Raw genomic sequence first — 15,383 nt, 5'->3', positions numbered from 1 at the left:
CGCTTCCCAGCCCCCTCGCTCCGCACTCCAGCGCAGCAAACACTGATTGCTGGGCGCGCCTCCGCAAGGAAGTCACTCCCACTCTCCGATCCGAAGGCCGAGAGTCGCGCCTCTCCCCGCAGGCGTCTGGGGCGCTAATCTCCCCTAGGTTTGGAACAAAAGCCACAATTCCCTTCCCCCGACCCACGCGCCTCCGCACCTCAGCTCCTCCAGAGTTCGCTCTTTCCTCTTCTCTCTTAGCTGTAAATCCACCATTCAGCCTGCTCTCCTGTGGTTCTGGGTGGCAGACGCTCTGTGCGCACGAAGTTCCTTTGTTTAACCTTGAAATTGTTGTGCGCGAAGTTCCCTTGCTCGACTCTGCTGCCCTCCCGGTTCTCCTCTCCCAAAATGGCCAGAGGACCCGAGTGTAAGACAGGAAGTCCTAAGAATCCTCCAAGTCGGTGTTGGCGGTCTCCGGGGCCCCGAGGATCTCAGTGGGGAGCTCGGTCGGGTCGGTGACGCGGGTGGGCCCGTCTCGCAGAAAGATGGTCTCTTCCTTCACCGAGAGCCGCTGCGCCGAGTCCGCGGCTGCCGCCACAGCAGTTGCCGCGGCGCCCACGAGCCCATGGCCCCGGCTGCGGTGCTGGCTGAGAGGAGCAGCCGCCCGGCCTGGGGAGACGCGAGCAGGAGTCGCCGCGCTTGCCAGTCCATCTTTTAGTTTTTTTTTCGGAACTGCCATGCGAGGCAACAGATCAGCCGTTCACCTCCGCCGCCATCTTTTTTTTTTCTCCTCATGTTGTTTTTTCTTGATGTTGGATTAGGAATAAAGTTGAATAACTTGTTAGAAAATAAAATTCCTCTTTTTCCCAAAAGAAAACAAAATAATTGTAGTAGCTATCTTGTATACTGTGCCAAATAAAAGTGCTCTCCTTATTATGGTACCTTATATCCAGTTTTTCAGTTTTTCCTCACAGTCCTTTAGGCAAAGTACTGTTACCCCTTTTATAAAGGTGGGACTTGAGGTGTAGGGAGTTTAACTTGTCCAAGTTTTCATAGCTAGAAGTTGCAGAACCAGGGTATGGACTCTGGTTTTGCTGGTTCCAAAGCCCATGTTCTTTTTATTGTGCCTTGTTGCCTCAATGAACAGTACAACTAGACCCAAACAACTGTTGGGGAAAGGTTTTTCTTTTTTAAGTTTATTTTTTCTGTTTATAAAATAAATACATTATTTTGTGCCTTTTGATTTAATTTAGAGCTTTTAATTAGCTGCCTTTTGTACATAACAGCAGCTCCTAAACTTGTAGAATTGGTTTTACTTTTAATCTTTGTGATAAATTGATTTTGAGGTTAGAAGACAAATATGTTAGAATTGTAGAAGAGTATTATATTCATAGAATTAGAACACTTATTTCTGAGTCCCAGGAAAGAGTGCTTCAGTTTTCTTAATAAATAACAACAAACACAAAACACTTTGACAAGTATAATATTAAGAGCCTAAGTGGAAAAAACTAGGGATTGTATGTTTGAGAGTAAGTATATCTCCACATATGTATATATTTATATATTTATATATTTAATTGTATTTATGAGGTCATGCTTGTGAGGCAAGTGTTGTGCTAAGTGGATTGTTACACTTGAAGTAGAAATTTCTTAACTTTGTATTATAAAAATTTATATTCATAGAAACTTTGGAAAGATAATGAAAAGTATAAAGAAAAAACTACACTCATAATTCCACTACCCAAAGGTGACCATTATTAGTCTTTTGATGTATTGCTTTCTGATAATTCTCCTGCATACAGATTTTTTGCTATTTTTTAACTTCATTTTTTAATAATTTAATTGCACGTGTGTATTTTATTTTTTTATATTTTTATTGATTTTTAGAGAGAGATGAAGGGAGAGGGATAAAGAGATAGAAACATTGATGATAGAGAAACATCATTGATCAGCTGCCTCCTGCACGCCCCCTCCTGGGGATCAAGCCCAAAACCCGGTCATGTGTCCTTGACAGGACTCCATCCCGGGACCTTTGAATCTGCAGGCTGAAGCTCTATCCACTGAGCCAAACTGGCTAGGGCTGTTTGCTATTTTTTTAAACACATAGCTGTAATCATATATTGCTTTTGCTCTTTCACTAACATTAAAGCAGAAGTATTTTCCTTATATTGTAAATGTTTTTAATGGATACATGATATTTTGTTAAATAATTAAGCTACACTTTACCTAACTTTCTCCTATTATTGGAAGTTTATATTGTAACCATTTTTAAAATCCTATCTAATAAAAGAGTAATATGCAAATTGACCATCACTCCAACACACAAGATGGCTGCCCCCATGTGGTCAAAGATGGCTGCCCCCATGTGGACACAAGATGGCCGCCACAAAATGGCCAGCAAGGGAGGGCAGTTGGGAGGGACCAGGCCTACAAGGGAGGGCAGTTGTGGGCGATCAGGCCAGCAGGGGAGGGCAGTTGGGAGGGACCAGGCCTTCAGGGGAGGGCAGTTAGGGGGGGTGACCAGGCCGGCAGGGGAGGGTAGTTAGGGGCAATCAGGCTGGCAGTGGAGCAGTTAGGTATCAATCAGGCTAACGGGGGGAATGGTTAGGGTGTGATCAGGCTGGCAGGCAGAAGCGGTTAGGGGCAATCAGGAAGGCAGGCAAGCAAGCAGTTGGGAGCCAGCAGTCCTGGATTGTGAGAGGGATGTCCCTCGAGGGGTCCCAGATTGGAGAGGGTGCAGGCTGGGCTGAGGGACACCCTCTCCCTCCGTGCATGAATTTCGTGCACCGGGCCTCTAGTTATAAATAAAACTGAAATAAATATTATTAGTCTAAAATATTTTCTGTATTTAGAGTTGTTTTCGAAACATAAATGGTTCATAAATAGAATTACTAGTTAAAAGCATTTAGAGTTTGTTAGAATATCATCTCGATACTCCAAGTTTGCAGGTTTGATTCCTGGTCAGGGCACATACAAGAAACAGCCAATGAATGCATGGTTGGGTGGAGCCTAATTTCACTGTATTATTCTAGCATTGGATATTAATATTTAAAAACTAGATGTAAACTTGTTGATTTGGTTGGAGGAAAATGGTGTTTTGCTTTTTTAATTTCCTTTTAAAAATATTAGTGAGGCTTCATACTTGTTTTCCATTTGTATTTCCTCTCTTGAGATAACTTTTCATGTTTCTTGGCAGTTTCTCTTATGTGATCTTTGTGTTGTAGAAACTCATACTATGGTAAAAAAAAAAAATCTGGAAATAGCAGATCTGTCATAAGCTTTTGCAGACTCAACTAAATTAAGACTATGTGCCTGACCTGTGGTTGAGCGTGGACCCATGAACAAGGAGGTCATGGTTCGATTCCTGGTTAGGGTACATGCCCTGGCTTCAGGCTCAATTCCCGGTAGGGGGTATGCCAGAGGCAACTGATCATTGATGTTTCTATCTCTCTCTTCCTCTTTCTGAAATCAGTAAAAACATATCTTTAAAAAGGTTTAAAAATAAGGACTATCTAAGATTCATAGCCACAGTTACTATTTCTAATGCCTAATTCCATTTTGACAGTGGTTTTTGTCATACACAGTGTGCCTTGCGATATTATTTGTATATAATAACATGCACTCTTTTGATAGTAATAATACAAAGTATGTTCTCTAACCACAATTGAATGAAATTAGAAATCAGTAACAGAAAGTTGGGAAACCCACAAATATGTGGAAATTGAAACAACATACTCCTATATAACCAATGGGTCAAAGAATAAATAAAAAAGGAAATTAAAAAATATTTCTAGATGTATGAAGATAAGACATGACATACCAGCACTTATCAATGTAGCTAAGGCATATTTAGAAGGAAATTTATAGCTATAAGTGCCTATACTGAAAAAGAAGATCTCAAATCAGTAATCTAAACTTCCACCTTAAAGACACTGGAAAAAGAAGAGCTCACTATATCTAAAGCATGCAGAAGGTAGGAACTAAGAAAGTTTAGAGCAGAAATTAATGAAATAGAGAATAGGAAAACAATAAAGAAATAAACTAAAACCTTGTTCTTTGAAAAGATAAACAAAATTGACAAACCTTTAGTTATATTGACCAGGCAAAAAACAAAACAAAACAAAACAAAACAAAACAAAACAAAAACCAGAAGACTTAAATCACTAGAATCAGGAATGAAAGAGAAAACATTACTATCAACCTGACAGAAATAAGAAAGATTACAAAAGAATACTGTGAACAAGTGTATGCTTATAAATGAGATAACTTAGATGAAATGAACAGATTTCTACAAAGACACAAATTACCAAAACTAACTCAAGAAGAAGTAAACAAACTGAATAGATCCGTGACAAGAAGTTGAATTTTTCATTAGAAATGAAAAAAAAAACAAAATAAAAACCTACCTACAAAGAAAAGCTCAGGCCCAAATGTTCAAATCCCAACTTATTCTATGAGGCTAGTATAACCCCAATACCAAAATCAGACAAAAACATTACAAGAAATGCAAACTATAGATCAATGTGTCTTATGAATATGAATGCAAAGATCCTTAACAAGATACTAGCATATTCAACCCAGCAATATGTAAGTAGAATTATACCCCCATGACCAAATGGGATTTATCCCAGGAATGTAAGGTTGGTTCAATATCTGAAAATAAACTATTGTAGTACACCATAAAAAATAAAGTACAAAAGCCCTAGCTGGTCTGGCTCAGTTTGATAGAGGGTTGGCCTGTGGACCAAAGGGTCCCAGGTTTGATTCCGGACAAGGGCATATATTTAATTGTAGGCTCCTCCCTGGCCTGGACACTGGTTGGGGCTTTTGCAGGTTACAAGCAATCAATGTGTTTCTCTCATATGGATGTTTCTTTCTGTCTTTCCCTCTCTCTTCCACTCTCCCTAAAAAAAAGTCAATGGAGCTCTAATTGGTTTGGCTCAGTGGATATAGCGTCAGCCCATGGTCTGAAAGGTCCCGGGTTTGATTCCAGTCAACGGCATGTATCTTGGTTGTGGGCATGATCCCCATTAGGGGGCATGCAGGAGGCAACTGATCAGTGTTTGTCTCTTATCAGTGTTTCTAACTCTCTATCCTTCTCCCTTCCTCTCTGTCAAAAGTCAATAAAAATCAATAGAAAAATATCCTCGGGTGAGGATTTAAAAAAATAAAAAATAAATAAAGTACAAAAACACATGATTGTCTCAATAGATGCAGAAAAAGTATTTGACAAAATCCAATCCAATCTATATCTATAGAAGGCTAAGTGACTGACTGTACATCTGACCAATTGATCAGCCGGCTGGTACATATAACGTGCACTCCAATCTTCTATATATATAAAAGCCTAAGCAACTGGCCGATTGGCCGGTAGCTATGATGCACACTGACCACCAGGGGGCAGATGCTCAATGCACAGGCATGGAAACATGGAACAGACTGATGAATCTCAGAGGTCAGGGAGGAGGAGGGAGGGCGGGAAGAGATTAACCAAAGATCTTATGTGCATACTAGAGGCCCAGTGCAAGGAACATGCACTGGTGGGGTCCCTTGGCCTGGCCTGTGGGGATCAGGTGGAAACCGGCTCCCCAACATCCCCCGAGGGGTCCCGGATTGCGAGAGGGTGCAGGCCAGGCTGAGGGACCCCACTTTGTGCACCGGGCCTCTACTTTAAAAATGTTGATTCACGCATGTGCAATACATACACTGATAAAGCTCTTCAATCGCACACATGTGTTTCGATCTGTCATTGTTGATTGTGAATTTGGTTGACACTTCTATTGTAGAGAAAGGGTGATAGCAATATTAAAATATTTCTTCTAATTAATTTCCTTTCAATGTGCAGTAAATAAATAAAAAGCCCTAGACAGTTTGGCTCAATGGATAGAGCATCAGCTTGCGGACTGAAGGGTCCCAGGTTTGATTCCGGCAAAGGACATGTACCTTGATTGCTGGCTCAATCCCCAGTGCTGGTTGGGGCATGTGCTGGAGGCAGCCAATTAATGTGTCTCTCTCACATCAGTGTTTCTCTCTCTGTCTCTCCCCCTCCCTTCCACACTCTCTCTCTAAAAAAAAAAAATTAATGGAAAAATATCCTGGGGTGAGTATTAACAACAACAAAAAAGTAAATCATGTTATTTCAATTATACATACTTCCATATGTACCTCTTACTGGCAATCTTTTTTAAAATATGTTTTTATTGATTTCAGAGACAGGGAGGGAGAGGGAAAGATAGAAAGAAATATCAATGATGAGAGAGGATCATTGGCTGCCTCCTGCCTGTCCCATACTGGGGACTGAGCCCGCAATCCAGGCATGTACTCCCACCGGGAATCGAGCTGTGACCTCCTGCTTCATAGGTCGATGCTCAACCACTGAACCACACTGGTTGGGCTAGAGGACAATTTTAAAGTACCCACTCCTACCTTTACAAGGCAGTATGATTGGACTACTGTGATGAACAAAAGGGAGTCTTATTTTTTATTTTCTAAGGACTTATGATTCTTTTTGGAAGACCATACTCAAGTAACATGATACTATACAGGCTATGGTGAGAATATAGTGTTCCAAGTCATTCCTAAAGCTGATAGGATGCTTTTGTTTCTGATTTTTGTTTGTTTTGTTTTAAAGATAACTTATGTCCTTTTTTTTCTCTCTTTTGTTTTTATAGCACCTGACAGATACTTCCCATGGTGTAAGAAATAAGTGCCTGCAATTACTTGGCAATCTTGGCTCTTTGGAGAAAAGTGTCACAAAGGATGCAGAAGGCCTAGCTATCAGAGATGTCCAGAAGATTATAGGGGATTACTTCAGCGACCAAGACCCGCGTGTCAGAACAGCAGCTATAAAAGCCATGGTAAACATGATCACAGGAACTAAATTGGGACAGTTTTATGTGTTTGTTTGTCTGTTTTCATTTGTACATGGCCAATGCTGCCTTGGATACCTTCGGAATCCCCCCAGGATACACCTTATCCATACTTTCCAGGAAGGTGTTGGTGGCATCACAGGGCTCAAAAGGCACACATTTCTGCATAACAGGTGTGCTTTTCTTTGGGCTTCTCTGGTAGCTTTCACTTGTATTTCTGAAACATGGCAGCACCACCTCCTCTGCATATTGTTTTCCAGTAGGTTCAGGTTGTACCTTCCATGTTTCAGAAATATAGGAGAAATTTACCAGTGTGAGGGGGGTGCTTTTTAGGAGGAAATGGTGCTAATCATGTCTTCCTCAGCCTTCTTATAATTGTTTCATATTTTTCTAATATCCCTTTGGAAGAGTCCTTGGGTTAGATTTATTAAGTGTTTGAATGTGTCTACTAAGAAGTCTTTTGACCAGGCTTCTTATTTATATAGATAGCACTGATTTTGGCTAATGGAAACCATGTTAATCTGATACAATGCAGGACAGTATTTGAGATTGTGGGGGACATTGGAAATAGGGATTTTTTTCCCCCCAAATACTTAAACTATATCTTTATTTTATAGTTGCAGCTTCATGAAAGAGGACTGAAATTACACCAAACAATTTATAATCAGGTACTTTAAATGACTGTCTGCAAGGAAGGGGAAGTATGAAACTGGGAGGGTGGCATATTGGTTGTCAGGATCTGAAAACAGCTTCAGCTAGCTAATAGAGGTAATATTAATTGTGATGAATGTGAGGTTGTATTCAAAACATACATTCTAAGAAGAAAATGGGGATATGTAATTGAATAGCTCTACTCTATATGAAAAGGACTTTTAGGAGGATTTAGGTAGTGCATTATAAATATCAGAGTATACAAAGGGAAGTGTAGTGTTCAGAATAAGGAAAGTGCTAATCTTGCTGATCTCTGATTGCTTGGGCTAAACCTGAAGTCAGTTCTGGGCACCACACTTAACAAACTGGAGGATGACCAAGACCCAGGATCATATGAAAAGTTATCAAATGATTATTGTAGTACTGGTAAAGAGAGGCACAATGAATTTATAGTATAATTGTAGGAATCTAGAGACAGACAATCTAAATCCATGCTCAGAGACCAGATTTTGTTAGTCTATCAAGTGGGTTTATCTTTCAGAGGAAGATGATCATTAGCCAAGCCCCTATTACTGATGTGCATACCAAGTTTGTTCTTTAAAAAAAATGAAGTAGAATGAGTTCAGAGTGGCTGTTTTGACGCAATTGGCCCCTTTTCTTCCTATTAGAAAACTATTGGGAAGCCAAATAATTAAAGGAAACTTGGCGAGTAAGGACTCAGAGGAAGAAAGGTTAACCAGATGATTGATATGTTTAGTGGCATAAGATTGTATCAGTTAAGTAGTGTTAAAAAACAAATTCAGCCAGGTATATTTAAAGATCTTATTGGAGTCATTGAATATTAGTAATTCATGAATTGGGCAACATCCCATATAGTAAATGGAAGGATGTTTTGAGGAGTTGTACAAAGTGGGAGGTTTTTGTAGGCAGAAAGAAGATGGGGCAAGGAAATTTAAAAAGTGGATTATTTTGGGCAAGGTTACTTTCCCTTAGGGCAGTGGTTGGCAAACCGTGGCTCGAGAGCCACATGCGGCTCTTTGGCCCCTTGAATGTGGCTCTTCCACAAAATACCACGTGCGGGCGCGCACATCCAGTGCGATTGAAACTTTGTGGCCCATGCGCAGAAGTCGGTTTTCGGCCTGGGCGAGTCTATTTTGAAGAAGTGGTTGCCGAGCCACACTCAAGGGGCCGAGCCACGCCACACTCAAGGGGCCAAAGAGCCGCATGTGGCCCGAGAGCCGAGGTTTGCCGACCACTGCCTTAGGGGAAGGTTACTTTCCCTTAGGGGGTCTTATCAGGCAGATTACCTCATTAGTGCTGACCAGGAAATTCCAGACTGATTGGTTTAAAATTCCATTCTTGGGAGAAGCTGAAACTGTATTTAGGTTAGGTATTAAGTCTTGGTGGGGCTTAGCACAAGTGATTCCAGTTTAGGCCTGTTGTTCCTTTTTTTTTTTTAATATATATATTTTATTGATTTTTTTACAGAGAGGAAGGGAGAGGGAGAGAGAGTTAGAAACATCGATGAGAGAGAAACATCAATCAGCTGCCTCCTGCACACCTCCTACTGGGGATGTGCCCGCAACCAAGGTACATGCCCTTGACCCAAATCGAACCTGGAACCCTTGAGTCCTGCAGGCTGATGCTCTATCCACTGAGCCAAACCAGTTAGGGCTGTTTCTTTTTAATACTAAGCAAGCAATGATGAGGGAGGGCCACAGTGGTGTGAGGATGGAGTAATGGTGGATTATTTGAGATATAAGGTTCAGTTAGGTATCTAATAAATTGTTTTGGTTATATTGAGTTTGAAGGTTTGATGTTACAACAACCATGAGGAGAATTTCAGGCCATAAATAGTTGTGAAGGTCTGGAGTTCAGGAGAGATCAGAGCTGGAGGTGGGTATTTGGAGCCATCAATATCTAGGGGGCATGAGGATACTCAGGGAGAGTAAGAAGATTGAAAGAGATCAAGAATGGAGCTATGAGCAAAGTCCAACATTTAAAAGGTAGACAGAAGAATGCAGCCCTAGAATGGAGCCTTATGGAAGAAGAGGAAAAACATATTCCAGAAAAGACAGGAGGGGGTTCTCACAGTTAACAGTGTCAAATTTTGGTGAAGGGTCAGCTAGGGTAGGAGGTGTTTTTATTTTGTTGTTTTGTTTTTTTACTTCAGAGAGGAAGGGAAGGAGGGAGAGAGAGAGAAACATCAATGATGAGAGAGAATCATTGATTGGCTGTCTCCTGCACACCCCTTACTGGGGAGTGGAGGGGGATTGCATGTGCCCTTGGCTGGAATTGAACCTTCGACCCTTTAGTCCGCAGGTCGTCGCTCTATCCACAGAGCCAAACCGGCTAGGGCAGGAGGTATTTTTGACTGTTGCAACTCCTGGGTAGAGGAGAAGGGGTGGTGCTACAACCATCTAGTGAGTAGAAGCCAGGGATACTGCTAAACATCTTACAATGCACAGGACAGCCCCTCACAAAGAATTATTCAGTCTAAACTGTCAGTAGTGCGAGATTGAGAAACCCTGGTTAAATGGATAGGTAGTGATAACCAGAACAGTGAGCCAAGGGTTTTTCCTGGGGTTGTGTCTCACGACGCTGAAGAATGAGCTATGTGGACCAGAAGATTTAAGCAAAAGTGTGGAAAATTTATTGCAAGCAGATTGAGAGTCCCCTCATGGGAAGTGGCACCCAATAATGGGCTACCCGGTAAAGCCTTGTAGTCCAGGGGTGTGTATTTGCTGCAAGCTTGCTTCTATATCTATCCATGTTGTCACCTCTTTGATTCCCTCAATTATTCTTGCCCAGCAATGAATCTGAACTTTACCTGTTTCTATGTGTTCTTTCTCTGTTCTTATGCTGAACTTTCTCTGTTTCTATGCATTCCTACACCTTGTTGCTGCAGGCCCTCCCTTGTTTTCCCCTGCCTCCCGCTTTGAGTCCAGAAACATTTTATTATTTCTGCTTGGTTGGTTTCTGTGATTAGGCTGCTCAAACTGCTGTGTCTGCCTGCCTACGTTCCTCCTGCCTTTGTTTTCCCCTGGACCCCTGCCCTATCTGCCTGCGTTTCAAGTTAACCCTCTTAGTAGGTTAAGTGGTATTGAAGAGTAGATGTAATGGGTTAAGATTAGTCATGGAAATGAAAGAGCTGGTGGAGTAGCAAGTTCTGGTCAGAGCATGGAATTTAGGATTTTAAAATCTCAGACATGGAGTAGTTCTGGATGTTGTTGAAGTCAAGGGTGTTGCTATGACTGTGGGTGGAGTAGAGATATGCCATTTCAGGCCAAAGTAAAACAGAAAAATCTGGCCTCTTTTGGCAGCTTAGCATTAAAATTGTGCAATTATTTCAGAAAGATTGTCCATCAGAAATTTGTGCTTTTATTTCACATATAGGCAAAAAACCATCTCTGGTGTTTGAGCCTTTGAGAGCAGCAGTGTGGGCTCCCAGAAGGCTTTGCTGGAATTGTGCTGTTTTAGATGGCGTTTGTGCTCTCAGGCTATGGTTCTGCTTCCAGACTAGAGATGGGAGGGCTCAATCAGAACACAGAGCAGCTGACAGAAGCCAAGAATTCTTTGTTGGGCAAAGGCTCAAGTAGCTAAAACCACCCACAGGTTTTATGATTAGCATCCTTAGCCAGCCACCCTGTCTTCATTGTGAAAATAGTTTAAACATCACCTGGGGGGGACACAAAACTAATAGACTTTTGGAATCCTTGTTTGCAGGCATGTAAATTGCTCTCTGATGACTATGAACAAGTGCGCAGTGCTGCAGTCCAGCTTATCTGGGTTGTGAGTCAGCTCTATCCTGAAAGGTCAGTGTGGGTGTAAGCCAGCTTTCATTCATTGCTAAGCCATTATTCTCTCCTCCCACCTCCAGAAAAAATAAAAAGTTGGTTAGATTTTTTGAAGGCAGTGTGAAATAGGGGGAAAGTACAGACCCTAGGAATTAGGATATCTGGTCCTGATTCTTTAGCTCTGCCATCCTTTCTTTGTATCTTTGGAAGATACTTCAACTCTCTGGGTCCCAACCTCCTCTTTTGTAAATGAAAGTTAAATGAAGGATGGGACTGTCTTGAGTGTTTTGCAGCTTCCTCCTTACCTCTACCCCACCTTTTGAAAATCTTAAAAATTGTTTGGGGCCCATTTTAGTAAATACAAATACTAGGTAAAGATACTAGGCAGTTTGAGGATAATGATCCCTTATGTAGTGTTTTACTGGTTAAAAACATTTTTACAGTAATCAAATCATTCTCACAGTGATTCTGGGAGGTGGAGAGACAAATATATTTTAAAAAAAAAAAGACTGATTGGAATTTGCCTCTCTCTTTAGGACCAGATATACAAGTATGTTTTATACTTATTTATTATGAGATTTATTATATTGACAGCAATGAAAATATGGAATAAACAGAGATTTAAAGTACTCTGGTAGCTAGTTTTTGGTATCTTCATAAACCTTTGTACCTCTGATAAGTTAAACATTTTTATTCAAGACATTGAAAATTTGCAGCACAACTAAAAGGGTTGGTTTATACTCTCAGAGTCATTTGTTTACTATGAAATGTATTTCATCATTCTAGGATTTTAATTATTCAGTTATCATCTCTACTTGTGCTGTTTATCATTCCCAGTTTATTGAACCTGAAGCTTTAGACTTACATTTTGTGTTTTTACTTTTAATTTAGCATTGTCCCAATCCCATCTTCTAATGAAGAAATTCGCTTAGTTGATGATGCTTTTGGAAAAATTTGTCACATGGTCAGTGATGGATCCTGGGTGGTTCGAGTTCAAGCTGCAAAGCTATTGGTAAGTTACACTTATTTCTTTATTTACTAAATATATTTTTATTGATTTCAAAGAGAAAGGAAGAGGGGGAGAAAAATAGAAACATCAATGATATGAGGGAATCATTGATTGGCTGCCTCAAGCACTCCCCACATTGGGAATTGAGCCCACAACTCGGGCATGTGTCCTGACTGGGAATCAAACCATATCCTTCTGGTTCACAGGTTGGCGCTCAACCACTGAGCCACGTCGGCCCTGCACGTTATACTTTCTTAGTGAACACTTTGCCTGTTATACTTATATAAACATTTTGAGAAACTACAGGTAGGGATAGTTGTAGCCCACTATTAGAAATGCTAGTGTTTCTTAAAATATAAAGAAATAGCTCACTTTCCAATGGAGAAGTATAGTCTTTCAGAGCTAGGAAGAATTTTAAAGATAATTCTATTTAAATTTGTTAGCTTATAAGGTAGCCAAGGCCTAAGGATAAAAGGAAATAATAATAAAAATAGTTGCTTCCGTTTACTAAGCACCTTTTATGACAAAGATACTTTGAGGCCATTTACATGATCTCACTTACTCTTCACAGTATCCCAGCAAGGTAGATATTGTTATTCCCATTTTCCAGGTGAGAAAATTGAGGCTCTGAGAAATGAATTCAACTAATCCAAATAGGAAGTTGTGGAATGGGTTTCAGATACTAATCTCCTGACTTTTAGCCTGGTACTCTACTGTTTTGCCTTTGGGGATTCAGAGTACATTTGTATATATAAAAAAAAAAGTTAACTTTTCAGAGATGGAACTGTTCTATAAAAGGAGTGTTGACCTAATAATAGCCTTATTTTATATCTATGTTATCTTTGAGATGTCACTTGACCTTAGTTTTGGTTTCCTCATCTATTAAGAGGGTTATGATATCTCTCATATTTATCTCACTGAGTTGTCATGATGCTCAAATGAGATACTATAAATTGTAACATATTCTATGTGTGATAGTGGGGGTTGTTATAGTGTATGCATACACACACACACACACACACACGTATCTATAAAATTTTGTTAATATTACAGCAAGAAAATCTGAGATTCTTTTTGGACACTTTCTTTTTGAGGGCTTCCAACACTGCCAGTCTTGGTAAAATTGTTGGCTAATTACTTTGGACATGACTGTGCCGGACACAGATCCTGTGACCAGTATTTATGGGGTAATTGCTAAAAATGTGTGAAGCATTTTTATGGAATAATAAGGAATTTGGATGATTTCAGTATTTCTTGCTTATAAATTATACTAGAGACCCAGTGCACAAATTCATGCATGGGTGGGGTCTGGCTGGCCTGCCCCAATGGGGGCCGATCAGGGCCGGGCCAGTGTGGGGATGGGGAGGGGGGAGATGGTTGACCGACCCCACCCCCGATTGGGGTGGGGGTGCCAATCGGGGACGGGCCAGCAGGAGGAGGGGCCGATTGGGGCCCTGATTGGGCCAGTTGGCCACCACAGTGTGTGTCATAGCAACCAGTCGTTTTGGTTGTTCCAGTTGTTTCGTTGTTCTGGTTGCTTGGCTTTTATATATATAGACTAGAGGCCCGGTGCACGAAATTCGTGCACGTGGGGGGGGTGTCCCTCAGCCCAGCCTGCACCCTCTCCAATCTGGGACCCCTCGAGGGATGTCTGACTGCCCGTTTAAGCCTGATCTCGGTAGGATCAGGCCTAAACAGGCAGTCGGACATCCCTCTCACAATCCAGGACTGCTGGCTCCCAACTGCTCGCCTGCCTGCCTTCCTGATTGCCCCTAACCGCTTCTGCCTGCCAGCCTGATCACCCCCTAACCACTTCCCTGCCAGCTTGATTGATGCCTAACTTCTCCCCTGCCAGCCTGATTGCCCCTAACTGCCCTCCCCTTCAGGCCTGGTCCCCCCCCCCCCAACTGCCCTCCCCTGCAGGCCTGGTCCCCCCCAACTGCTCTCCCCTGCAGGCCTGGGTCCCCCCCATCTGCCCTTCCCTGCAGGCCCAGTCGCCCCCAACTTCCCTCCTCTGCCGGCCTGGTCACCCCTAACTGACCTCCCCTGCAGGTTTGATCGCCCCCAACTGGCCTCCCTTGTAGGCCTGGTCCCTCCCAACTGCCTTTCCCTGCTGGCCTAATCGCCCCCAACTGCCCTCCCTTGCAGGCCTGGTCCCTCCCAACTGCCCTCCCCTGCTGGCCATCTTGTGGTGGCCATCTTGTGTCCACATGGGCGCAGCCATCTTGTGTGTTGGAGTGATGGTCAATTTGCAGATTACTCTTTTATTAGGATAGAGGCCTGGTGCACGGATGGGGGCCAGCTGGTTTGCCCTGAAGGGTGTCCCGGATCAGGGTGGGGGTTCCCTTGGGGAATGGGGCGGCCTGGGCGAGGGGCCTGTGGTTGTTTGCAGGCTGGCCACGCCCCCCCGGTGACCCACGTGGAGGCCCTGGTATCTGGGATTTATTTATCTTCTATAATTGAAACTTTGTAGCCTTGAGCGGAGACCAGGGCTGCGGTAAGCTTGGCTTCCTCCATCACCGGAGAAACCTAAGCCTCCTGCTCGCTCCGTGGCCACAGCCATTTTTGTTGGGATTTATTTATTTTCTATAATTGAAACTTTGTAGCCTTGAGTGGAGGCCTGGGCTGGCCAGGGTGTGCAGGAAGCTTGGCTTCCTCCATTGCCGGGGAAACCCAAGCCTCCTGCTCGCTCCGTGGCCACAGCCATCTTGGTTGGGTTGATTTGCATACTCGTTCCTGATTGGCTGGTGGGTGTGGTTTGTGGGCGTCATGGGGGTACAGTCAATTTGCATATTACTCTTTTATTAGATAGGATTGCTTGTTCATAATAAAATACTGAGTTAAACCAGTTGGTATTGATTTTATTTTTGAATTCACATTTTAAAACTTTGTTTTGGTTCTAGCTGGTGTGGCTCAGTTGGTTGGGTGTTGTCTTGTGCACCCAAGGCTTACTGGTTCGATTCTCAGTCAGGGCACATTCCCTGGTTGCTGGCTCAATTCCCATTGCAGGGTGTGCAGGAGGCAGCTGATTGATGTGTTATTCTCGTATGAATGTTTCTCTCCCTCTCTCCCTCTCCC

At 42.4% G+C, this 15,383-nt stretch overlaps 1 protein-coding gene across 1 annotated transcript in view; it reads left to right on the top strand.

The window, feature by feature from the left end:
• The window catches only part of INTS4 (integrator complex subunit 4), a 103,331-nt gene that overhangs the window by 27,546 nt on the left and 60,402 nt on the right, over positions 1 to 15,383 (top strand). Inside the window, exons 5-8 of the mRNA XM_079787585.1 lie at positions 6,651 to 6,836; positions 7,466 to 7,516; positions 11,226 to 11,314; positions 12,188 to 12,308. Of these exons, the coding sequence (XP_079643711.1) occupies positions 6,651 to 6,836; positions 7,466 to 7,516; positions 11,226 to 11,314; positions 12,188 to 12,308 (447 nt within the window). The remainder of the gene's footprint in view (positions 1 to 6,650; positions 6,837 to 7,465; positions 7,517 to 11,225; positions 11,315 to 12,187; positions 12,309 to 15,383) is intronic.

This window comes from Cnephaeus nilssonii, assembly GCF_951640355.1.
Source record: "Cnephaeus nilssonii genome assembly, chromosome: 13".
Taxonomy (NCBI): domain Eukaryota; kingdom Metazoa; phylum Chordata; class Mammalia; order Chiroptera; family Vespertilionidae; genus Cnephaeus; species Cnephaeus nilssonii.
The sequence above is the reverse complement of the archived record's forward strand: the minus strand, read 5'-3'. Positions and strand labels throughout refer to the sequence as shown.